Consider the following 25,621-nt stretch of genomic DNA (forward strand, 5'->3'; position numbering starts at 1 on the left):
ATGGAATCTGCAGCTATAGTGGTGAGTGATGATGCAGCCACACCTGGCTGAAAGGGGTATTGGGTAAATTCATGGAGGAAAGGACCATTCATGGCTATCTGCCATTACAGTCGCCATACATTCAAAGCACATTTCTTCCCTCCAAAGAACCCTGGGCACTGTAGTTCCATCCACACACACCCCAACACACAGTTTGCTGAATCATTAGCAAACGACCATTCCCAGGATTCCTTGGGGGAAGTCTCGGTCATGTACTTTAAAAGTGTGTTTTGCCAAGGAATACTAGATGGGGAGAGGCTTGGGTAAGAATAACAGGGGAAGTGGGAAGTTCGTGGCCTGTCCCCCACCCCCACCCCAGTCATCTGGTTGCAAACAAGACACTGGGTGCTCTCTGATGGGCGATTGGTCTGAGCCAACAGCAGGACCCTCCTGTGGCGGAATAGGTCAGTGCGGAATAGGCTGTTAACCAGAAGGTTGGTGGTCCGAGGCTACTCAGGGATGGCTTGGGCAGGATTCCTACATTGCAGGGGGTTGGATTGGATGACCCTTGGGGTTCCTTCCAACTCTACAATTCTATGCTCCTCCTGTGCAATTCTTCGGATGTTCACGCACAGCCTTGAGGTGATGCTCACCATCCTCATCCCTCCTCCGTTCGAATCACCGCTCGCCTCCGCTCAGGCCAATAGGAGGCGGCCGCTGGAGATGCAGGCGGCCGTGATTGGCTGCCGCTGTTGCCCGGGCGACGGGTGGGGAAGGAGGAGGAGGAGGCGGGTCCCCTCGGCGCTGTTTTCGGTCCTCCTCCTGCTTCTCGTCCGCTGGCAGCAAAGAGGGCGCCCTGGGAGGCGGCATCCTTTCCGGAGGCGGAGCGGCGAGACGGAGGGAGGCAGCAGGCTGGGGCTTGCCTCTCGGCTGCGCGACCCCCGCTCATTCCAGAGAGCCCCCAGCGCTGCAGGGAGATGGGCTGCGGCAACTCCACCGCCACCAGCGCCGGCAGCAGAGGTGAGGGGCAAAGCGAGAGGCTGGTGAAGCTGGAAGTGGGGGGCTTGGCAGCAAAGCCAGGGAGGATGCCCTGAAGGGTCTTGCGGGGCAGGAGCCCGGAGGCAGGTAATGGGAGGGCTGGATTGTTGAAAGAGGAAGGTGCCTGGGAAAGGAGTCAAAGGACAGATCAGCGAGGAGGCAGAGGAGAAGGCATGGTCTGTTCTAGAAGAAAAGGAAGATTCCCTTTGTGTGACTGTGTGTCCGGCAGGCGTCGAGGAGAGGCAGCCGCACACTTCTAGAAGTGGCTAGAAACTTCATGCCACGCTCAAGCGGGGCTGCTCTCAGGCAAGGGATGAAATGCTTGGTAGGGGCGTGCAGGCGCAATTCATTCCTGCTTGCCTCTACCCCCCTACTACTACTACTACTACTACTATTACCACCACTACAACTACTACTACTTATTTATTATTATTGACTGACGGGAATGAACAAGAAATGTGTGAGGTTCCCCCCCACCCATTCACTTACTGGAAACAGCTGAAGCTGGGAGGGAAAAGGGGGACACACACCAAGTACGCTGCTGGAATGCCATTCCTGAAGCTGCTTTGCAAAAACAGGCAAAGAAAAGATGTCCTGCAAAGCGATGCAGGTGTGGGATCATACATCTCTTGGCTGACAAATGCAGGGCTGGACTGCTGCGTGCCGATTTACTAGGCATGTGAATAATGTTAGGAGTGCAAAGAGGTTGGCTGGAAAGAGTTATGGTCGCTCTCTGCAGCTGACCTTTCAGCATGACTTATCCTTTATTTCAAGCTCTTTTTGTACTTGGTGGCTGATATTCCCTTCCTGAAAGGATTTGTCCTCCCCCCCTCCATAATACAAAAGGCCTTTTCTTTTCATCCACTTAAAATGCACATAACTCAGGGCGGGAACAATTGACTTTGCATTCATGCATTTGTTTTGGCACTACATCATTGCCTCTCTGATGATGATGATGCTTCTGGTTTTCCATCTGTGAATGGTTCTGCTTTAAATCCGTGGATGTTAAATCATGGGAAAGTTTTTTCTGCATCAATATTTGACAAAAATGTGACCAGCATTCACCCCTTAGACGTTTTTTGCTGCCCAGTGTCGCTTGGAGTGGTTTCCAAGAGTTGTCATCCTGTCGCAGCTTGGTAGATTACTAGTGACAAGCTTCTTTTATTTTTCATGGCTGTAGATCATTTCGCATCTATGCAGCCCTATAATCAGTCCAGGAAGCACCACATGAATGCAGAAAGTTATGCTGCTGTACGGACCCTAAGATTAGGGTACCGTTTCTTAGCCATTGGAGACAGATGCTCATACCGCTCCTTCTCTGTATATAATTTTAATTAAGTTTTCTGCTTTACAATTTAAGATACTCATTTTACATCTCTAATATATCAGTGACTTCCCTTCTTCTCTTTCTATGGTTCATTTTACATATCATAAATCCCTGCATATTTTACAAAAACTATACCATTCAGTATTCCATTATTGCATCCATCAAAACTTGTTTACACTGTTGAACTTATCTTAACGCTGCCAGCATTTTCAGCTGTACACAATTATTTCCCATATATTCAACGTTTTCCAATCATCTTTAAATGTATGTTCTTGTTCTCTTAGCTCATACCGCTTCTTAGTGGTCCCGAAAAATAATGCATTCAAGTGCAATTGGTACATCATTACTACTTTCATTACATTATTATGTTTATTTCCATTGCTTTGCAAATGCTTGCAGCTGTCCAGTGTTATGGGTGTTTGCTAGTATCTAAGTTCCACTGAGGTCAGTAGAACTAGCTCCTAAATGCACTTCCAGTGTTGTAACACTAAGACTGCAATCCTGCACACATTTCCTAGGAGTCTGCCACATTGAACTCAATGGAGCTTAACTTTTGTGTAGACACATTTAGGACTGTGCTCCTGAGGAAGTTTGGATGTGCCTTTGATAGTCTCTAACCCAGGGGTCAGCAACCTTTTTCAGCCGTGGGCCGGTCCACCATCCCTCAGACCTTGTGGGAGGCCGAACTATATTTTTTTGGGTGTGTGTGTGTGTGTGAACGAATTCCTATGCCCCACAAATAACCCAGAGATGCATTTTAAATAAAAGCACATGTTCTACTCATGTAAAAACACACTGATTCTGGTAGAGGACCACTGGTTTAGGTCAGCTTTTCCCAACCTTATGTCCTCCAGATGTTTTGGGCTCCAACTTCCATGGCCTCAGCCAGCATTGACCGTGGAGCTGACAAATGTATGCATGTTTACTCAGAAGTAGGTCCCAATGGTGCTGACTCCCGTGCATAGAATTGTAGCCTTGGAAACAGGAGGGCTCTAGTCCAATTCATACAGTTGGGTTGACTTTCATTATGCATAGGCTTGCACTGAATGACTATATTCTCATGAGCAAAGGTGGAGATTCTTGGGTACTCCTGCAGGAAAGTGTATTTATAATTACGCTTCTTTAGTGTTCATGCCTGCCATATATACTCAACTTCCTTTATCCAAAAGAAAATGATTTTGTCTATTGAAAATATGTGAGAAGAAATTCTGAGAGTTCTCTCTTGCTTAGACTGCATATACAGGTAGCTTGTTGCTGTCGAAGCAAATATTTTCCCATACCCTCAGTAGAAAAAGTATTAAAAATCAGGTTGTTTTTCAAAAGGTATTTGCACCAGATGCCTAAGATTCACGCTACAGTTAGCTACTTTCACCTGAACACTGAACTATCCTGGGCTCATTTTGTGATATCAGGTAGCACGGGTTTTGTGGTAAATAAAAACTAAAACTGAAATTAAAACTAACTGGTGCTGAGAGTTACAGGTGGGTAGCCGTGTTGGTCTGCCATAGTACCAGTGTCCATAGGACTCAACATGGACACTGGTACCAGAGCCTGCAATAAACCCAGATGCCAACTTTGCTGCCACATAAACCCGGATAACACCATTACTGGTCCCAACAACATCAAACACACCATCTCAGGACTATTTAATTGCTCATCTTCCAACATTGTGTATGCAATCAAATGCCAACAGTGCCCTTCAGCTCTCTATATTGGACTAACAGGCCAAACCCTACGCCAAAGGATAAATGGACATAAATCTGATATCAGGAATCACAAGACAGAGAAACCAGTAGGAGAACACTTCAATCTCCCAGGACATTCTATAAAAGATCTCAAAGTAGCTGTCTTAATACAAAGAAATTTCAGAAATAGACTGGAAAGAGAAGTGACTGAATTGCAACTAATCACCAAACTTAAAACCATGGAGAAACCTGGTTTGAACAAAGACATTGGATTCTTATCTCATTATACATAACAAAGCTATCTTTAGCCATCTCACCCCTTGCCTTTCCCTGCAAGTCTAATTGCAGCCGTTTAGAGTCCTCAACAGGTTTTCCACACCTATCAGCTGATCACCCATTCCCACCACCCTTCTGAGTAATACCCCTCCCCACTCCCCCACTATATTTAAGGATCTGGTGACTTCTGTTTCAGTGTATCTGAAGAAGTGTGCATGCACACAAAAGCTCATACCAGGAACAAACTCAGTTGGTCTCTAAGGTGCTACTAGAAAGAATTTTCGATTTTGGTGCTGAGAGGTATGTGTGTGTAATTCCATATTTCTCTACTTGTCAGTGTTCATCCCATTCAAGATTGCTTGTTCAGAGTAAATCCACAATAATTTCATGGCACAGGTAGGTAGCCGTGTTGGTCTGCCATAGTCAAAACAAAATAAAAAATAAAGAAATTCCTTCCAGTAGCACCTTAGAGACCAACTAAGTTTGTTCTTGGTATGAGCTTTCGTGTGCATGCACACTTCTTCAGATACACTGAAACAGAAGTCACCAGACGCTTATATATAGTGAGGGAGTTGGGAGGGGTATTACTCAGAAGGGTGGTGGGAATGGGTGATTGGCTGATAGGTGTGGAAAACCTGTTGACGACATGTTAACGACTGCAATTGGCCTTACAGGAAAAAGCAAGGGGTGAGATGGCTAAAGATAGCTTTGTCATGTATAATGAGATAAGAATCCAATGTCTTTGTTCAGACCAGGTCTCTCCATGGTTTTAAGTTTGGTGATTAGTTGCAATTCAGCAACTTCTCTTTCCAGTCTATTTCAGAATTTCCCTTGCTTTTTCCTGTAAGACCAATTGCAGTCGTTAACAGTTGTCCACAGGTTTTCCACACCTATCAGCCAATCACCCATTCCCACCACCCTTCTGAGTAATACCCTCCCCACTCCCTCACTATATTTAAGGGTCTGGTGACTTCTGTTTCAGTGTATCTGAAGAAGTGTGCATGCACACGAAAGCTCGTACCAAGAACAAACTTTGTTGGTCTCTAAGGTGCTACTGGAAAGAATTTTTTTTCTTTTTTTGTTTGTTTCAATTTCATGGCAGCGCTTTTCATTTCAAATCCTTTCTTGAGAAGAGGCATGGAGTTGTGCCTCTTGAAGGATCAAATGGTGCAAGTCTTACCTCCAGCAAAGAGTCTTGCGGCATCTTTATGACTTAACAGATTTGCTAGGGCTGTATGATTCAGAGCCTGATCTGATAGTTTGTAGCAGCCCCAATCTGACCCCAGGTAATCCAGAGCTGATCCAACCTGGATCCAGGTAGACCGAGAGCAATCCAGAGCAGCTTCAACCTGCTGTCGCCGCACACACACTGGGCTGAACTGAATCATCCCGAGTTGGTTTGGGATTTGGCCAGAGCTAGTGCACAGCCCTAGGACTTGCTATGGCATCGTTCCTCAAAGTCTACATCATGAGATGCATGAAGTGCAGTGGGCATGGTGGGACTGGGGGGTGTCGAGGAAGTGTGCCATTTGAGAGGCATTTTTGCAAAAGTCATATGACCTTCCCCTTCCAACAGAGCAACTATGGGAAGTGGTAAAGTGGAGGTGAGCCCCATTGGCATGATCTTTTGTATATTTTCATCTTGAAGTGATATACTTCAGCTTTGAAAAGAGGGTTCTCCAGAGCTGTAGGGCAGTAAAGGGAGAGAGAAATAAGGAAGCCCAGTTTCACCTTCAGACAAAATCCTGTCCTAATGCAAGCCCAAATACTTCTGAGGCTAGCTGAGCCAAACAACTCCATATCCCAATCCAGATCTTAGATGACTCAAACCCTGGTTTTTGGTCAATTGATCCTATGAAGGACAGGCTGGAGTGTAAGCACCTTAGTTTTGATAAGTGTCTCCCCTACAATGACCTGGATGGTACTGTACATTGTTGATGGAACAATGCTACTCAGATCATCACCTTCTTGGCTGAGTTGGCATTATGATCCTCATTTGGAGAGGGGGCAAGGAGGACCATTATAACATGGACTCTGACCCCATTAGAAGAGTGACTGAGGCAGACGGAAGTACTTTTTGCAAATATAAACTTGCAGTTCATTGATGTTAAATGGAGATGTGTTTGTTTGTTTTTTTTAAAAAAAACATTACTTAGGTAAATTAAACACTGGCTGTTAAATGAGCCAAGGAACCTAAAGCATTATCCTTAGGAAAATGCCCATGAAGCTTGTGGGCTTGCATTTGCAAACATGTTATACAATTAGCTAACAGTTAGCAGCAAGATTGAAAATTCTCATCTGGCCCAAACACAAGAGGGTGGTGATTTTTGCCACAGTGATTGTTTATTAAATCTCAGCTGGTTTATGTATATATCAGACAAAGTAAAACACTGTAAAATTAGTGGCGCAATGGAGAACATATTGCAATTCTCATGTAATTTGCTAGTGCCCCCCCCCCGCCTTTCCTTTCTCTCCCACAATCATATTTAGCCAGCTAGTGGCCTGAAGAACAGGGACTCGGGTGGCACTGTTGTTTAAACCACAGAACCTAGGGCTTGCCGATCAGAAGGTTGGCGGTTTGAATCCCCGCGATGGGGTGAACTCCCGTTGCTTGGTCCCAGCTCCTGCCCCCCTAGCAGTTCGAAAGCATGTCAAAGTGCAATTAGATAAATAGGTACTGCTCCAGCGGGAAGGTAAACAGCATTTCTGGGTGCTGTTCCCTCGGCTAGTAAAGTGAGATGAGCGCCGCAACCCCAGAGTCGCCTGTGACTGGACCTAATGGTCAGGGGTACCTTTACCTTTGCTAGTGGCCTGAAGGCCAGATCTGACCCCTGAAGCAAATTAGCCTTATCCCCTGGCAGGCTTACAAAATTTTTAATTAAGGTGTGTTAAAAGTTTGCCCAAATTTCCTAGAGAAACATTTCTTTTCAAGCTGTAAAAAATAGAGATTTCCCACACTTTATACTGTTCCGCTTCTGCTTAATCCTTCACGTGTAATGTCCCACCTCTGCCTGAATACTTGTGGTCCATATCACTGAAAGTCTTGCTTCTAGAGATGGAATCATTCTTTGATGAAATGCCCAACTATTTGTGAAGTAAGGGGCAAAGTCAGTTCATTTAACTTCTAGAATAAGTTGACTCCCCGGGAAATAGAAGTTGGCCACCCCTGCTTATGCATTTTATTTTAAATGTGATGAATGGTGCAAATTCTCCAGAAGGTAATCATTCTGATTGCTCAAACTGGAATATTATAGGAAGCTGTATAGGAAAAAGGCTTATGAGATGGCCGTGTGTGATAAGTTCGACCAGACTTGTCTGTAGCTGTCATTTGCAATTTTTCAGCTGCATAAGATATGCTGCCCACATACAGAGCACCATGTGCCCATATACAAAGTGAATGGTTGAGATTATGTTGAAGAGTTTGGGATCCCTTTTCATGCCCCTCCTTTCTTTTTGATAGAAGGAGAAGGACAAAGAGGAGGGCTGAAATCCCCGTTCCTAGGGACCTGACAAGATGAAGCTGTTCCTCTTTCAGCTCCTGCTTTCTTCTGCAGGATTTGGTAGGAAAACGGAGATGTTTGCATCTGACTCTGCTTTGGAACTTTCTGCTTTTGGTACTATAAACAGTGGTGCAATTGAGTGCAATTCTCTGGCAATGGATGGAACATGTTGGAGCCTACATAGTGCGTGCTATTCAACTGAGTTTTACGCAGAGTGGACCTCTTGACAGTAATGGTTGTAACTGAATCATGCTCACTAATTTCAATGCCTCTACTCTGAGCAAAACTTAGTTTAAACCACCCACCGATTCCTTCTTTAGGGTGGCCACCTGTGTTTTGCCCACCCCACAAAAAAGAGGACAAAGGTTTGCATAAAATTGCATATGCTAATTTAAATGTATTGTTTGGGAATTGTTCGCAAAGTTGCAGGTTCAGTCCTAGTAAGGGACAGCTGCATATTCATGCACTGTAGGGGGTTGGACTAGATCAGGGGTCAGCCAACTTTTTCAGCAGGGGGCCGGTCCACTGTCCCTCAGACCTTGTGGGGGGCCAGACTATATTTTTTTTTGGGGGGGGACGAATTCCTATGCCCTACAAATAACCCAGATATGCATTTTAAATAAAAGGACACAATCTACTCATGTAAAAACACGCTGATTCCCGGACCGTCCACGGGCTGGATTTAGAAGGCAATTGGGCCAGATCCAGCCTCCGGGCCTTAGTTTGCCTACCTGTGGGCTAGATGATCCTCAGGATCCCGTCCAACTCTATGATAGGGGCCTCCTAACAACTCTCACCACCCTTAATAAAATACAGTTTCCAGAATTATTTGGGGAAAGCCATGGCTGCTTAAAGTGGCATCATAGTGCTTTAAATGTATGGTGTGAATGTGGCCTTAGAAGAGGGATTAAAATAAAGGGCTTTCCTACTCATGACCACATCAATCCTTTTTAAAACAAGCTTCTTAAGGATTGCCACTTTCCCCCTCTTTTTCTTTGCTGGCTCATGTATCCTCCTAGAATGCAGCTTGAGCTCTAAACATTAGCAAGTGATAATGGTTATCTCCATAGAGGTATAAAGCTTCACCTGCTGATTTTTGCAGATAAAGTGCTGTTAAAGGCAGATGATTAGCTCTTTGTGTGAGTGCTTGCCTGCCTTGGCAAACCTTCCCTGATGTCATCATGAATTTTGCTTAGGAAAGAACTATCTGCAATTTAAATCATCTGCTTAGTAAGTGTAATAATAGCTCCTGCAGGTACTCTAGGTAAAATTGTGCTGCAAAGTGTTATCGATCTTCATGGAACAAGGGATAAACTATTACCCTTCCATCCCCACTAAAGGTTTGATTGAGCAATACAGTATCCCAACTTTCAGCCTTGCTAGAAAAAGCAAATTGAACCTTGAAGATTAGGAGGACACACAGACAGGGGAGGGAATTGGGTGTTTACACTCTGAGCTGAAGGTTACATGCTGGCACAATAAGAAACCCTTTTAGTTCCAAGAAAAATTCGCATTATGTATTTACTTATTCCTGAAAACCTAAGCAGAGGAAGTTATCAAATAAAGTATACCAATACAACTGCATTACCCTGTTATGCTTACCTCACCTTGTAAATAAACAAGAACCACTATAGCCAATAAACTAATTGAAACAAAACTAAATTCCACCAACAGGCCCGTTGGTTTCAGGTGTCATAAGCAGTGCTCTTTTTCCCCCATAAAAAATGTTTAGGGGTACTCTCATTTTGACTCAATAAAATCACCATGTTATAGTTTAAATCGGAAAACATAAATACAGTAAATGGACAAAGGTACAAAGATTCACAAAATATTTAGGGGTATGTATACCCCTGCGGGCGCCCCCCCCCTGAAAAAAGCACAGGTCATAAGAATGTCCCATTATTTATTTAATTAATTAATTTATATTGATTACATTTGTATATCACATTTACCTTCCAAGGATCTCAAGGGGGTGTACATGGTTCTCCCCCTCCCCATTTCATCATCACAACAACCTTGTGACATTGGGTCAGGCTAAGAGATGGTGTGCAGGTATGTGGAGGAAAGAAATAACAATTCACATGGAAAATCATAACACCCCCCAAAAAAACATATTAAATAGAAATTTAAAATTCTAAATTATGCAAGTTGGCTAAATCTGCATATATTTCCTGGAGACTTCATTCGGCTTGCAGCATTTATGGAGAAGGGATTGAAGGCAAGAAATGAGAAGAGTGAAACTCACGGGTGGTGCAAGGACCAGGAGGAGGTTGGCAGTCGTTGTCATTACAAAATATGAGGCACATGGGGCTTATTTTTAGCTGAGTTGTGCTTCAGAACCTGTTTTCAATGACAGGCTTTAGTTCTGTAACATAGGGGCATATGCAGAGGACATCCCTGCTGAATAACTCTTCCCAGATCCCACATACGTGTAGTAGTGTAGTGGCAAATTCGGAAGTGCAGGGTCCCAAGAATCACAACGAGGGGCAAACGGTTGGCTGGCGAGTCTTGGGAGTAGATCGCTCGGGAGTAAGTCTCCAGCTTGATGCTTCAAGCAGAGCATATAAGAGCAAGGACTGCTACATTTCCTCAGAACAGCCTGTCTCCTGCCTTTCTAATGAGTCATTGAGAGATGCCTCCTAAGAAGGCAGGTAATTCTGCTGTACCAGGAGCGATGGGATGGAGTGGACCACAGGAGGCGGAGTGGAAGAAGACAGGGGCAGAACGGTGAATCATGATGCAGAGAAGCAGCTAGCAGCTACTCCAGTTGGTACAAACTTCCCTGGTGCCCTCCAGATGTTCTGGACGACAACTCCCATCAGCCTCAGCCAGCATGGCACGGGTAACAGTGAAGCAGCTACTTAGGTTGCAGTCAAGCAAGGCAGTGTAAGTTGCAAAGCTCACATTTTTCATGGGAACCATTTTTGAGGAGGCTTGGGTGGGGTAGCCAATGCTATGTCTTTTAGATGTTTCTGGACTTCAGCTCCCCTCAGCCCCAGGGAGCATGGGCAATGATCAGGGATGATGGGAACTGCACTCCAGCAATAACTGGAGAGCGCCATGTTGGCTGCCCTGGTCTTGGAGGACTCCCTATCCCAGCTGGTCAGCAGGTCTCTACTCTCACTCCTCTTTCATATCTCTGAGTGCTTTTTTACCTGGCTAGAATATCTTTTCTTGGCTGGAAGATAGAGAGGGCTCTGTGTGCAGTAAGTTGCCTACTGCACTATGGTAGAATTCGCATTTGTTGCTCTGCCCACTTTTACCTCACTACTGACATGTGGCCCTTAGAAAGTTGCCCAAAGGGGGATGTGGCCCTCAGGCTGAAAAATGTACTAGAATGTTGGTATCGGTCCACAAGGTCCAATAGCTCAGCAAACAAAGTTCAATTTAAATTGTAGATACAATTTGCTTTCACCTGGCTGGAGGTGGGGCAGTTTTTTGTTGAAAAACTTGGCCTATCTCCTGGCAAACCACTGGACACAGAAATCCCTACTGATAAGGATTCGTTAGGAGTGGGGGGGGGGAGAGATGCTTCTCAACTTTTGAACTCAGTGTTTTAATTTGGAAATGATTTGGACAACATGGAATGTGCCTGTTTCTTGCTCAGCCAATCAATCAATCAAGAGCTTTTGCTAGAAATTGTTCTTAGAGCTGATAGTTTCCTGCGAGCTGATGAAACCTACAGCTGACTCATATACTCCAAACTAAGATATAATCTGGTGTCGGAAGCATGGAAAATCATTCACTATTTTCCTGTGCAATTAGTCACTTCGATTTAAGCTGACTAAGCTTTATCTGAACCGCCCAGAGTCTCTGTCTGCATGTTTGTTAGAAAGGCTGTGTGTGTCCCATTTCTCCATAGGACAGGCCTCTCTTTAAAGGGCTGTCTGGTTCAGAACTGGTTCAGAGATAAACAGCTATATTGAGGGAGTGCAGAGACCTTGGGGTTGCCCATCAATGCAGTTAGCACCTGGAGAGTAGACTGAACAGGCAGGGACACAGGTCACTTGGTCTTCCTTGCTGTTTTGACAGGTATTGCGTTTCTCTGTAAGTTTTAGTAATTATTTCTAATTTTGCATCAATACATATAAATTAGCATGTGGAAATCTTAGGCAAATCTGTGAACCTTTTGTCCTCTGTTTTGGTAATGCGTTTCCTGTGTGATGTGTGCTTTTCATGGAGGGGGTGGTGATGGTCTAGACTGCAACAAAATGGTGACCGAACCCTTATATTGCCTCCCCCTCTTCTTATTTCCCTTCTGTCCGCTTCTTCTGTACAATGAAGCAGCTGTTTCTAGCATCTGGGAAACTGACCGAGAGCCCATTAAGGGTGGTAGATTTGTCTTGCTTTGCTTTCTAGGACCAGCACTATCATTTGGAAGGGTGATAGAGCTGCTTCAGGTCACGTGTTCAGTGTGGGTGGAAAGTGGCAGCCAGATGTTGGCACACAAAGTTGTGTGTGCCATGCAGCATGCCCCCCTATACCTAAGCTAACCTATTGCCCTCTGGTGTAGCAGGAAATGCTGCTCCATTGACAATGCTAAAGTAAATTTGACTTTCCAGTAGCACCTTAGAGACCAACTAAGTTTGTTCTTGGTATGAGTTTTCGTGTGCATGCACACTTCTTCAGATACACTGAAACAGAATGTTTCAGCAAATCTGAAGAAGTGTGCATGTACAGGTACACGAAAGCTCATACCAAGAACAAATTTAGTTGGTCTCTAAGGTGCTACTGGAAGGAATTTTTAATTTTTTTATTTTGTTTTGACTATGGCAGACCAACACGGCTACCTACCTGTAACTAAATTTGACCTGCTAGTTCAGTCAGCTTTTGTGCATGGAATGCAAGGGGGTCCCATTGTATCTTTTGTCATCTACCGTAAGTAACCGAAGCCCAGGTCACAAATTCAAACCTAAGTTCTTACAAGATGAACTCAGTGCTTGTTATCTGGGGTTTTCTACTGTTTGGATTTGACCTGCTCTTGCTATCTTCTCCTTATTTATTTAACTTTTTTCTGTTTACCTCTTATATATTTGAAATCTGATGCCACTTAGCTGCTGAATTCATTTCAACTCAAAGTGGGAACACTTTAATAAGCAGTGCATTTTTTATACTGTAATTATATGTTGTGAACCACCTGGAGATCTACAGATGAAGGGTGATATACAAATTAAATTATGGATAGATGATAGAGAGATTGCTACCAAAACATTCAAGTTCATATTAAGCCTTAAATTTAAGGTTTAAGATTTTTTTTTAAAAAAAAGTTTCCAATGTCTAGCAGCACCATTCTACCCACGTCTACTCAGAAGTAAGCCCTACTGAAGTCAGTGGAGCTTACTGTCAAGTGAACAGGGTTAGGTCTGCAGCAGAAGCTATCTGTGGGCTGCTTCCCTGCAGGCTTCATTGAATGACATTTCAGCAGCAATAAAACAGCCTTTCATAACAGGGGAGGAAGAAGGAGGTCATCCTTAATTGATTGCTGCCTTCTGTGCATTTAGTGGCTGAGTGAGTCATGAACAGAGAGCTTGCTGATATGATGGGGAATAAAGTGTGGTGTTTGTTGTTGCCTTTCATTCTATTTTTTTGGAGTCTTCGTACTGTAAACTTTTATATGCTGCTTTTCAAAGGGTGTATAAATTACAGATGTTTTCTAACTAATTGGCAATAAAAAAGTTACAATATTTAAAATGGTTCCAAGTTCAATCCTGGGAGGGGATTGATGTCACTATGATAATGAACCTGACCTTTAAATAAAAAAGAAAGATACGTCTTAGTGGGAAAAGCTTGGATATTCACATTTAGGTTAGGGCTTGCTGTCGCTGGCACCAGTTTAACAACCCTGCTGTCACTCAGCTCTTTAGCACGCCTGATACCAATATCTTAGAAATGATGGAAGTGAAATTTTAAGGGGTGCATGTCTGCTCATTAGTGGTCTCTTCTAGAGATGTAAAATTTCTGGAAATTTTGAAGCTCGAAAAAAACCCTGTTTTTTCTGGAAAAAATGATTATTTTTTTTGAAAAATTGAAAAAAAAGCTACATTAGCACTTCTTTTTTTCTTTTCCAGATTGAAAGTCATTCTGTTACTTTAGAAACATAAAATATAACTATGGACAATTTTAATGGGCATAAAATTATCATAACTAGCATATTAAAAATATAGTGTATCCAAACATTATTACAAACAGAATTTACTTTTAAAATAATATTTATTTGTATTTGTAACAAATGGAGCAACAATCTCCTGAACTGTTTACTAGTTTATGTGGAACAAAAAAAACCCTCCACAAAACAATTTTTAAAAATCCAGAAGTAACAATTATTCATATTTCCTCTCCACAGTATTTTTTTTAAAAAACATTCTTATGAAAAGAACTGAAGATGGAAGTGGGACTAAGTTTCAATGAATGGGCATGAAATTTAATCAGAATCATTTTCTGAGCTGTAATGATCAGTATCAGTTTCAGTCTCTGCTTCTGCACCTACTCTGTTGTGTCTGTCCTTATCACAGTTATTATGGACTTCTAAAAACTGAAGGTTTGCTCAGATTAAAGCAAGCTTCTCTACCCTTTCTCATGTCATCTTATTTATTGATTTAGTGTGAATGTTTCCAAACCTTTTTCTTTTCTGGTGACAGCACTCCTAAAGGAAGAAATGTATCTTGTTCTTGCATTGGAGAGTTCAGTTTGTAACCTAGGACTTGCTTGTCCTCACAGAAATTAGAATAATCTGATACCATACTTATTTTTTAGAAATGATTTATAAAATATTTGAACCCCTTATCACAAAATATTTTATTTGTCATGTTAAAATAAAACATTCCATAATTTTTTATTTTTTCAAATTTTTCCAGTTTTGGAAAAAAACAAAAAAGGCTTCAGGGGGAAAACGAAAAAAACAAACAAACCAGTCCCCCCCCCCGAATTTTTCCGGTCCCCCCCCCCGGGCCTTCACATCTCTAGTCTCTTCATTATTTATGTGGATTCCCCCCCATTTGGTTGTGTACTTTTTGATGTTTTGTTTATGGTTTATGACTAGTTTTGTTATGTTTGTAGTTATGTAATTTATATGTTTTGTAAGCTGCTTTGCACATGGTTTGAACTTTGGAAAAGTGGCATACAAATAAATAACGGATTGAACCAAGTGATACCAAATTTCTACACCCTTCATTTTGCTCTTTCCATTCTAGATACTGCAGGAACAGCAATAGATGTGTAAGTATATTTCTTTTGCATTGTCTATAAAATACTTTGTATTATCAAATGATTACCAGAGCCAGTAACCATCTCATCATAGCTTCTAACCAGGGTTGGCAGGTTTTAAGTAAAGCTTCCGTTGAAACCTTCTTACTTGGGAGTATGCCCCATTGAATTCAAGAAATCTTGGAAGTTTCTGGGCAGATGGAGATAAGATAGGGCATAGCACTTGAACCAGGCTCTCATCAACTGTGGATTGTTGTGCAGCTGGTGAAAAAGTTGTCCATGCTTGAAGGTCCACAGGACCCCTCGCCACACAGGCTTACCACCATGCACTCCATAAGGGGGACATGAATGGCCCCCTTTCTGCACTGACCAAACAAGGAGAAGGTAGTGGGATGCAACTGTGGCATGCATCAGTAGTAGGGGGTGGGGCTAGCCTCGGTGTGTCCCCCCCATCACAATTATTTCAGCATGTGGAAGGTGTGTGTTGAATGAACCTGCCTTCTGTTTTTTTTTTCTGCACCTGAAGAAAAACCCAGCTTGCATTATTTTATTAATGCTAGAATTAAATCATCGAAGCAAATTTGTTAGTATCTGTTTGAAAGGCTTTTCTGTCATGAGTAGAGTGCTTGCAAAAGAAATCACATTGCATTGGGCTGTGTTTCTGCTCTTGCCTGCCTGCTGCCTGGACCTCAGTATTCTTAGCCGGGTGATTCAGGATTATTTGTTTGTTTGCTGTATTTATGTCCCATTTTTTCTGCATGTATTTTTCGCGCATCTCTTGTTTCATCCCCACAATGACCCTGCGAGGTAGGTTAGGCTGAGAGTGAGTGGCTGGCCCAAGGTCACTCACTGAGTTTTATAGCTATTGGGGGGAAGGAATTTGAACCCTCCCAGTTTGACACCCTACACCGCACTGGCTGTATCATTTTCATCACCTCTATCACTTCGGAACCTGGAAATTATTCTCTATGTGGGTGGCCAAGTGAGAAAGCAGAAGGGATCCTTGCGCCTTTCACAGTTGTCCACATAAGGGAATTTCAGTGGCTTATATGTCCAGATACACCTGTTGAAATCTCATTTTCTACACAACCGTGAAATGTTCAGGTGCCAAATGCATAAACAACTCCTGCTGAAATTCCCTCTCTGCCTGCTGTGCTTTCTCTTGGGGCTCCTTAATTAATAGAGCAGATGTTAAGTGGATGATGAAAGCAGTGGGGTGGTTAAGGAGGAGCAGCTGGACTGCAATAAAAACCACAACTCCCTGGTAGCTAATTATAGCAGTAATGAGTGTCCTAGATCCATCATTCTAGGAGCTTTTTCTAAGAGTCAAGTCACCAGGCAGGAAGGAACGATGAAGTATGTAGATGTATAAAATACTAGTTTGCCACCTTTTTGTAGACGGGAGCTTTCCATAGCTGCACAACAATAGGTGAAGCCTTTGCTGATGTGGAATTGCAGTGAAGGGAAGATGGCCTGCACCTGTTGAATTCTACCTGTTGTGTTAAAGGTACAGAGCCTCTGTTCTTTTTTTCTTTTTTCTTTTGAAGAAACAAAGCGTCAACACCATTAAAAAAAATGCATTAAAGAAATTGTGTCAATAGTAGCTTTCCAGGCCCATCAACTTACTTACAAATACGCTTACATTTAAGCATCATGGTAGTTGACAGTCTTATAGATTTGGATGAGATCATTCAGATTTGCAACTTTGGGAGGTTTGAATTATTGAGTTGTATCCTATGTTGGCCTTACTTAAAATAGACCTATTGAAATCAATGGACACGATTAACTTTTGTCTATTGCATATGTAAGTTCTTTAATATAAGACTTAAATTTAAAGTGTTTTAAGAGATGATTGATTGATTGATTGATTGATTGATTAATTACCCCACGCATCTGATTCTGTTGCCTCAGCAACTTGGGATGGCTTCCAACATGAAAACACAATAAAACATTAAACATTATAAACCTCCCTATACAGGAGTGCATTTAGATGTCTTCTGAAGGTTGCATAGTTACTTATCTCCTTGGCATCTGATGGGAGGGCATTCCACAGGGCAGGTACCACTACTGAGAAGGCCCTCTGTCTGGTTCTCTGTAACCTCACCTCTTATAGTGAGGGAACTGTCAGAAAGTCCTTGGAGTTGAACTCTCAGTGTCTGGGCTGAACGATGTGGGTGGAGATGCTTTAAAGGTTAGCACCAACACTTTGAATTGTGCTTGGAAATGTACTGGGAGCCAATATAGGTCTTCCAGGACCGGTGTTATATGGTCCCAACAGAAGCTAGAGATCTTGTGGATGGTACTGCCATCTCCCACATAGTCCTTTGCCATTGCATGGTTTTCAGAAGCAACATAAATAATGGAGCATAAGCAAATATATAAAAATGTTGCTTTTCATGTACTGTATGACCTATGCAGGTGGCAAACTTTACTATTGTGTGGTACAAAAACATTCATTGTACAGTGTATGCATAGCTCTCTTTCTGTGCTGTGCTGTGCATACTAGATTATTAATGCTTGATGTTTAGCTGTGTTTTTATATTATGTTGGAAGACACCCAGAGTGGAGCAAACCTGTCAGATGGATGGAGTATAAATAAATTATTATTATTATTATTATTCAACTTCCGAATTTTTTTTACAACCAAGGCGCAGCTTCCAATTGGCTGCAGGAGCTTCCTGCACTCAATTGGAAGCCGTGTCGGACATTTGGCTTCCAGAGAACATTTGCAAACTGGAACACTCACTTCCGGATTTGCGGCTTTTGGAAGCCAAAACGTTCGAGTTGCAAGGCGTTTGGGATCCAAGGTACGACTGTATTTGAAACTAAAAACAAGAAGCTTTAACACCACCATTGAATTGTTTCTATTTCTGAAGGGCTCTGGACTGAGAATTTTTGTACTGAATCAAAGAAAGGCACATTTGTGGAATGCACCAAGGGATATTTAATGACCTCATAAAGTAGATGGGACCTCAAAGCTTGCCAGAGACAATAGAGCTTGAAGTATTAGAATAGAGGGAAAACAGAAAAGCCGAAAAGCCCTGATTGTTAACTTCTTCCTTCTCAGTGGAGACTGGCAGGGCAACAGGTAGTGGAGCCAGAGCAGATGGCTGGTTGAACTAGAGCCAGCATGTCCAGTGGTTAGGGATTAGGGGAATTTTAGTCTAGCAACATTTTTAGAGCCAGAAGTCCCCTCCTCCTGCCCTAAAACTTTCAAATTCCAGAAATAGCCTGTGACCAGAAATGGCAGTAATAAACTTTTGAGGAGGGGTGTCTTTCCCGAGATAGAGATAGCTATGTGGGTGGCAATTCTGCTTCCATAAATGTTGCACACGGATATTGCATGTAAGCTAATGGAACTTTGAAAGTTAATAGCAGCCAACTTGTTTTTTGTAATTTTAATTTCCTTTAAGCTTTTTAAAATATTGTGTTTAATATTACTGTGTTTTAATTGTTGTAACACACCCTGGGACCTTAGGGTGAAGGGCAGGTAGTAGTAATTATTAATGTGTGTGGTGATGACAATAACAATAACAATAATTTTATTATTTGTACCCCACCCATCTGACTGGGTTGCCCCAGCCACTCCGGGCAGCTTCCAACAAATATAAAAACATAATAAAATGTCAAACATTAAAAACTTCCCCATACAATGCTGCTTTCAGACGTCCTCTAAAAGTTGTATAGTTATTTATCTCTTTGACATCTGATGTGAGGGTGCTCCAATAGCCGCACATCATAGCAACCAGAGTTGCGATTTTGTTAAAGTAGTCTTTACAGTCGAGAGCTTTCAACTTTGCATTTATGAATTCATGAGAATGCCTTGCCTCCTGCTGGGAACAAATACACCAGCCCTGCCAGATGTTTTGGACTGCAAATCCCATTACCCCCCAGCCCACACAAGCTATCAGTATTTGCTAAGTTATTTCTTGAGTGTTTAGACATTCACAAAATCTGACTGGGATTGTTGATGGATGCATGTGAATACAGTACTGACCTTCACCAAGTTTGGAGATTGGCTGTAATACATAAACTGCCACAGTAATAATTCCTACATTATTTATCTCTGGAGAGGAGAATGCTATGCAGAAATGTTCCCCAAGGACTCGTGTTCACAAACCTCCCCTTTTTGTCCTTCATTCAGTGCTTCTCTGCAAGCCTTGAGGCCCCTGGCCAAGTTATGGTGGTGTTCATGTGTCCTGTTTCATCGTGGACAGTCCTCTATTTGAAGGTCTGCCTGAGAAAGGAATGCAAGGGCACTGAAGTTACCCATCAAAAGTATAACCTCCACTGTAGTGAAAAGTAATACATTTCTATTTAAATTATGGTAATTACTTCTGGGGTACAAGCCTGGGCAGTGGAGGTTCTGGGCTGCCCAGACGACAAGACCCCCTTCTCGGTCTCACTGATGTGGTCCAAAGGAAAACAGAGCAGTAGGCCTACGTTTGACAACCTTTTGGCTGCAGGAGTTGCTGGAAGGAGGTTACAGTTCCTCTTTTTTGGTGATGCATATGCGACATCCCCCAAATAAAGTGCCCTCTAGTGAGCTCCTTCCTCTGTTGGCAAGCCCACTTGGGCTTGCTTGGTTGCAGCTGCACTCTGAGCAACACTCCCAAGGACTATCAGATGTTTGAGAGTCTCACTACGTTTCAACGTCCACAATAGTCCAGAGTCATGCTGCATCAGGGGCCTTGTGGGAAATGCCTGGAGCTTGGAGCTGCTTGGGGCAGCTATGACTTTCTCCTATTTCTGTCTGCAGAAGGCTCAATGAAGTAGGAGAATGAGTAATTGGCAAATACAGTCAAACATTGGTTGTTGAACGTAATCTGTTCCAGAAGACCATTCGACTTCCGAAAAGTTCGGCAACAGAGGCGCAGCTTCCAATTGGTTGCAAGAACTTCGTGCACACAAGCAAAAAAACAAAAAAAACCTGTGTCAATGTTCAGGTTTCGAAAAATGTTCAAAAACCAGAGCATTTACTTCCGGGTTTTTGGCATTTAGGAGCTGAAACATGCAATAATGGAGGTGCTTGGGAACCGAGGTTTGACTGTAGAAGTTTAGCTATCAACAGAAAGGGTGGGGTGGGGAATTTAAAACCAAGTTTCGACAATCTATTTTGTCATTTATGTCATTGCAGAACAGAAGAATCAGTGTCAGAAGATGACAAGAGGAGGTATGTTGCCGTGGATTGGGGTGAAGTTGTACGATCCAAAATGGATTTCCATTTCATGAGGAAAGAACATGGGGAAAGGAATGGTTTTTAGATTATTATCCCAAACCAACAACTGTATTTTGGTTTAGTTGCATGAGCAGAGATTCCTAGGGAGTTTAGCTGCACTCCCCCCCCCCCATATGTTGTTGTCATCTCAACCTCTACTTTATCCCCTGATGCTGGGAAACAGTCATAGCACAGAAGCAAATTAAGGACCTTTCTTAGAGTAAACAATGATGCATAGAAGGCCTGTGAGAGGCCACATTCTTTAAACAGAGTGTTTGTTTGAAAACTGTTGTAGGTTATTCAAAGAGACACTGAAGAGGGGAGGCTACAGGGTTAGGGCCCTTCCACCAATTAGCTGAGCCTCCCTCTGCATGTTTATCAGGCAAACAAGATGGCTGCGGTAGTGAACCGTCAATTGGTAATAGTCAATTGATCGGTTGGTGCAGCCAGTTTTCTATGACCAACCGCACAGTCTGGCTTGCTATGCCTTGAGAGCTGAAGTCTGCTGTGGATGGAGAAACTGAGCTACTTTGTTGAGAGAGGGAGAGTTGAGGCCGAGAATAAAGAGGCTGAGCCTTAAATAGTGAGCTGCTTCTGCCATTCTGTATAACATTCAAGAACTGTGTCTTATCTGTATTGTTGGGATCCCCTTTGAATTTAATTTTTAATGCAATACTGGATCCCCTTGAGCAAGGGGTTGATCACACATAGGCAAAACGGAGACTGGAGCAAGCAGATTGCTTAGAATCATAGAATCGTAGAAATTGGAAGGGACCCCAGATATCAGCTAGTCCAACCCTCAGCTAAAGAATCCTTGACAGATGGCCACCCAACCTCTGCTTAAAAACCTCCAATGAAGGAGAGTCCACCACCTTCTGAGGGAGTCTCTTCTGCTGTCAAACAGCTCTTACCACCAGAAAGTTCCTCCTAATGTTTAGTTGGAATCTTATTTCTTGTAATTTAAATCCATTGGTTTGGGTCTTACCCTCCAGTGCAGGAGAAAACAAGCTTGTTCCATCTTCCATGTGGCAGCACTTCAGATACTTGAAGACTGCTATCATATTTCCTCTGAAAAGCTGCATGATCTAGCATATTGAATTTTACCTCTGCAATGAACACACAAGGTCACCTAAAGCAAGCTACTCCCTTCCACTCTGTCTCCCCCTCTTACATGATGGGTGGTAATAATGCTAACTTAGGTTACTGGGTTGTTGTACTGATTGCAGCCAGCTAACACGTGTGAAATGCTTTCAACACTTGAAAAGTCCTATACAAACATTAAAGTATTTAATTTTGCTACTATTAGTATTAGGTATACTCTCAGTTTAAGTTATGGTTTTCATGTCGGTGTTTTTCCATTCCATTAAGGAACTATGGAGGTGTTTATGTCGGTCTCCCAGCTGATGCTGCTACCAAGATTTCCACCCAGTCAAAGAAGGCGTCTCAAGGTGCTTCTTAAAAAGGTGTGTGCTTTCAGTGTTTCTAGTGTGCTAGCATCCCTAATTTACCATAGCACTAAGATTGTTGTTTTGGTGTTTGAAACTGTAACTACTTAGAAGCCATTTGGTATATAAGCAGCAAACAAATAAATAAATAAGGTAGCTATGTTCACTGCTTAGATTGTATTAGATCAGTTTGGTGAAGGCTGTATTAGATGATCACTTCTATTCAATAACTACCAAGCACTGTAGCATCTGAGAGGGTCCTAGATTCCTCCCTTCTCCTTCCCAAAGCCTAGTAAGCACTCTCCCAGCTTTAGGAAGGAGGGCTCTAGGACCCTGCCAGAGCCTCACACCTCCTTCCCAAAGCCCAGTGCCCACTTAGCCAGCTTTGAGAAAGCAGTGTGAGGGCTGGGGGAGGGCATCACATTTTGGCCTCACTCCCACCCCACCCCACCCCAGCCAGGCAAAAACACTTGTGGACTAGCACAGAGTAGGGCTGGTGAGGTGTGTAGCCTGAGGAAAGTCCTGAGGGCTGAACAGAGATGTTTGAAGGGCCTGGACCTGAGGTCTCCCATCTCTGCTCTTGAATGCCTATGACCTCATTGTAATTGCCCCATGTATAGCATATGCATGCTTCCTACATCACCACTGTGAGTCTTCAATCCGCTTCCTTTAATTTGTATCTGGTTTAAGTGTTACATATGGGTGACCGTGACAAATGGGGGTTGCCAAATTTCCCCCTAGCAGAGTTTGGCGGCTGGAAAAGCATGATGTAAATAAAACAAATAAACTACTAAATAGGGTAGGGCTGCACAGTGGTACCTCGGTTTTCGAATATCCTGGAAGCCGAACGTTTCAGTTTTTGAACACCGAAAGCCCAGAAGTAAATGCTTCCGTTTTCGATCGCACCTTTGAAGTCGAATGGCTTCCACTGTGTATACATGTTATTTCCCCCCATTTTCTGTAGACTACCCTTTGTGCCTCAGTTTTCAAATGTTTCGGAAGTCAAACGGTCTTCCGGAACGGATTACGTTCGAAAACCAAGGTACCATTGTAACTGTATCAAATGTGAACCTTCAGGGCATGGCTACTTCAATCACAACTGGCCCACTTGCAATATAAAGTTCTCAACCCCCCCCCCCCCCAGATTATGGTCCTTATTACTCATGCAACATTTCCCTTCCAGTCAGTTATCTGCGTAGACCATTCTTCGCAATGGAATTCAGAGCTGCCTTTCGGCTGAAGATTTGCATAGCCAGAAGCATGAAGCCACCGAAAGCTTCTTGGCAGTGAAAGTTACAACGGCAGATCAAGAAGCTGGATGCTCAAAATGGAACGGAAGCATAGGACTGTGATTTATGGATCTTTTTGATGTCCTCCGGTCAGCGTTAACTAACAGATATATGATGGGTATTTCTGCACAAAAAGATGACGCTGTTGATCTCCAGCACTTTGGCCGTACTACAGAATCTACGGATGACAATAGGTCTATTTTTTCATTTGGCTACTTTTGATAGCTTTTATATAACAAGACCATTACTGCTGTTCACTCAAGTGTTCCTAGGCTAAGGTTAGTGCAAATGAACTATTGATTTACTCCAGAGTAATATATTTGAATAATATATGCAGGCTACTGCTGTGGGAAATTGGAGTTACGTACCAATAGGCATTGTCAGCCATTTCTAATTATAACCTACTTTTATATTGTTAACCTGCCACTGATTTTGACATGCCACTTTTTACAAGTGTAGAATTGTTCAGGAATTTTGCCAGAAATATATTCAATGAGTTGCCAGCCTACTTACTACCTACTAACGAACCATCATTCATTTCAGTGAGATGCTAACTTGCCTGCCTACCTTTCTGTATTTTGTTTTAGTTGCTAAAAATAACCTCTACTTTTACCAAACAATCGTGTGTCGTGTCTTCCATTTTGCATAAAGATAATAATGATATATGTAAATTAATTTTTTAAAAAATGAACAGAAGGCAACGGCAGGAAGGAGCTTGCAAGTGCTGCAGCAAGGCAAACGCTACTCATTTCTTGCAACAAAATTCCATGTAAGTCCCATTGAAATAAATGGCACCTGTTCAGCCACAGTCCTTGATGGACCGTATTCAGTGCAAAGCTTTATAGAGACGATCGAACCTCGAGTTCTGCACACCTCTTAAATCTGGAGGTGTTGTGATCAGCATCAGAGTTGGTATCTCAATCTTGTTAATGGCAACATTTCGTTATGTGAAACTTCATCCCAACATTTCATTCCAGTCTCTGCCTTTTATATACCATCCCGTTAAATGTTTTCAAGCGCAGTTAACTTCATACTGGTGATCTTTCAGTGTAGCACCACTCAGTGTTTCTGCATGGCTGAATATGATGTATTAAATTATTGAAGTGTTTTTGCATAACTCTTGTGCTGTCCTTTCTGGTTTGAAGATGGCACCTGCCCCACCAGCTCACTCCCATCGTGCTCGTGATGATTCTGAAATGATCTGATGGACTGCAGTGCTGTGGCCCACTTAGTGAATCATGAGCACATACACAGGGCGGGAGTCTAAAGAGATTTAGCTGTAGGGCCAATGTATGAAGCCAATAGGTGTTGCACATCATAGGCAACTGCCTTAAACCAAGCCATCTATTCCAGTGTTGCCTATTCTGACTGGCAGCAGCTTTCCAGGCTCTCAGGGAATTAAGTCTTCCATGTGGCAGTTTATTGTGGACTGAGTGGTGCTCATGCATGCAGTCTCCCCCCCCCCACAGCATCCACACAACATCCTCATAAAAATGCCACCCCATATCCCTCCCCACTCAGGAGCGATCGTGTCAACAGCCTGAGCCATTTGGATGTTCCAGAGGTTGACCAGGGCTTTGACAGGAGCGCCAGTCATATCAGCACCCTTAGCAAACTACAATTCCCAGTGTTATTTTGAGGAAGCCATGACTGTGGCATGACACTGTTTTAAATGTATTGTACAGATGGGGCCTTATTAATTGCAAGTGCAGTCTGGTCATTAATTGCCAGAATGAAATAACTTTTGCTGTTTTGTGAAAATGGCTGCCACAGAATGTCAGACGAAAGGAAGCCTTTAACCAGGGGCTTCTCTTTTAAAAGGGAGATTCTCTCACACCAGGGAGCAGAACATGCCAGTCATAAATCCTGCATTTCCAGTGTTGTGGTCTGCACTTTCCCATACATTTTTACTATCTAGATAACACTTGCTTTTAGGGAGACGCCAAAGAAGATCTCAATGTACAAAGAATATATGATTTACAGAAATACAGAAGCAATGCCATATTTTAAGTAGTATCCCTCAAAGTGCTTTACAAGGGAGGCCAAACTCCCTATGGCAGACAATACTTTGTCTCCCAGTCATACTTTCTGTGGTGCAAAGAGGAAGTTTAATCCTAGTTACAGGTTCTGGAACAAGGATTATGTTGGAAATGCCAGAATATGCAATGTTCTTTGAAGGCTTATGGTCTAAAATGCCACCCTGAATGCAACTCTCTGGCTCTTGTTAACCACTGTTCACTTTCAATGTTGTCTTAGGATTTCTGTCAAATAAGGAATCTTTTTCCCCCTCTGCTCTTGAAGTCTCCATTACTGGTTTTCCTAATATTGAAGATACGGATATTTTGAAGTTCAATTCTGGACAAGAAGGGGGACAGAGACGAGGGGAAACCATATTGCATGTGGAAATGGGCACTGTCTACATGCTCTGGATCAGTCTCAAGCCCATCATGTCTCTACTTGCAGCCTCTTTTTGCTCCAGCCTCTGCTTCCTAGTCCTTGTGACAAACAGACCTTAGTAATGTTAATGGTAAACATCAACCATTCTGGAAATGGAGGGTAGGGCTACACATGCAGTCTCTTCCTGTCACACCCAGTTGCCCAGGAAGGATGCACACATCATGCACTCATGCACAAAACCAATGGACATTTTAAGAATTATTT

At 42.8% G+C, this 25,621-nt stretch overlaps 1 protein-coding gene across 1 annotated transcript; it reads left to right on the top strand.

Moving 5' to 3' along the window:
* Positions 1 to 24,077, top strand: C10H12orf75 (chromosome 10 C12orf75 homolog). Its single transcript, XM_033162620.1, has 6 exons — positions 1 to 21; positions 687 to 999; positions 14,996 to 15,020; positions 20,146 to 20,181; positions 21,595 to 21,689; positions 22,859 to 24,077. Exons 1-5 carry the CDS (start codon positions 1 to 3, stop codon positions 21,683 to 21,685), a joined length of 486 nt encoding a protein of 161 aa, XP_033018511.1. The 3' UTR covers positions 21,686 to 21,689; positions 22,859 to 24,077.
* The last annotated feature ends 1,544 nt before the right edge of the window (positions 24,078 to 25,621 follow it).

Source organism: Lacerta agilis, chromosome 10 (genome assembly GCF_009819535.1).
Source record: "Lacerta agilis isolate rLacAgi1 chromosome 10, rLacAgi1.pri, whole genome shotgun sequence".
In the NCBI taxonomy this organism is placed as follows: domain Eukaryota; kingdom Metazoa; phylum Chordata; class Lepidosauria; order Squamata; family Lacertidae; genus Lacerta; species Lacerta agilis.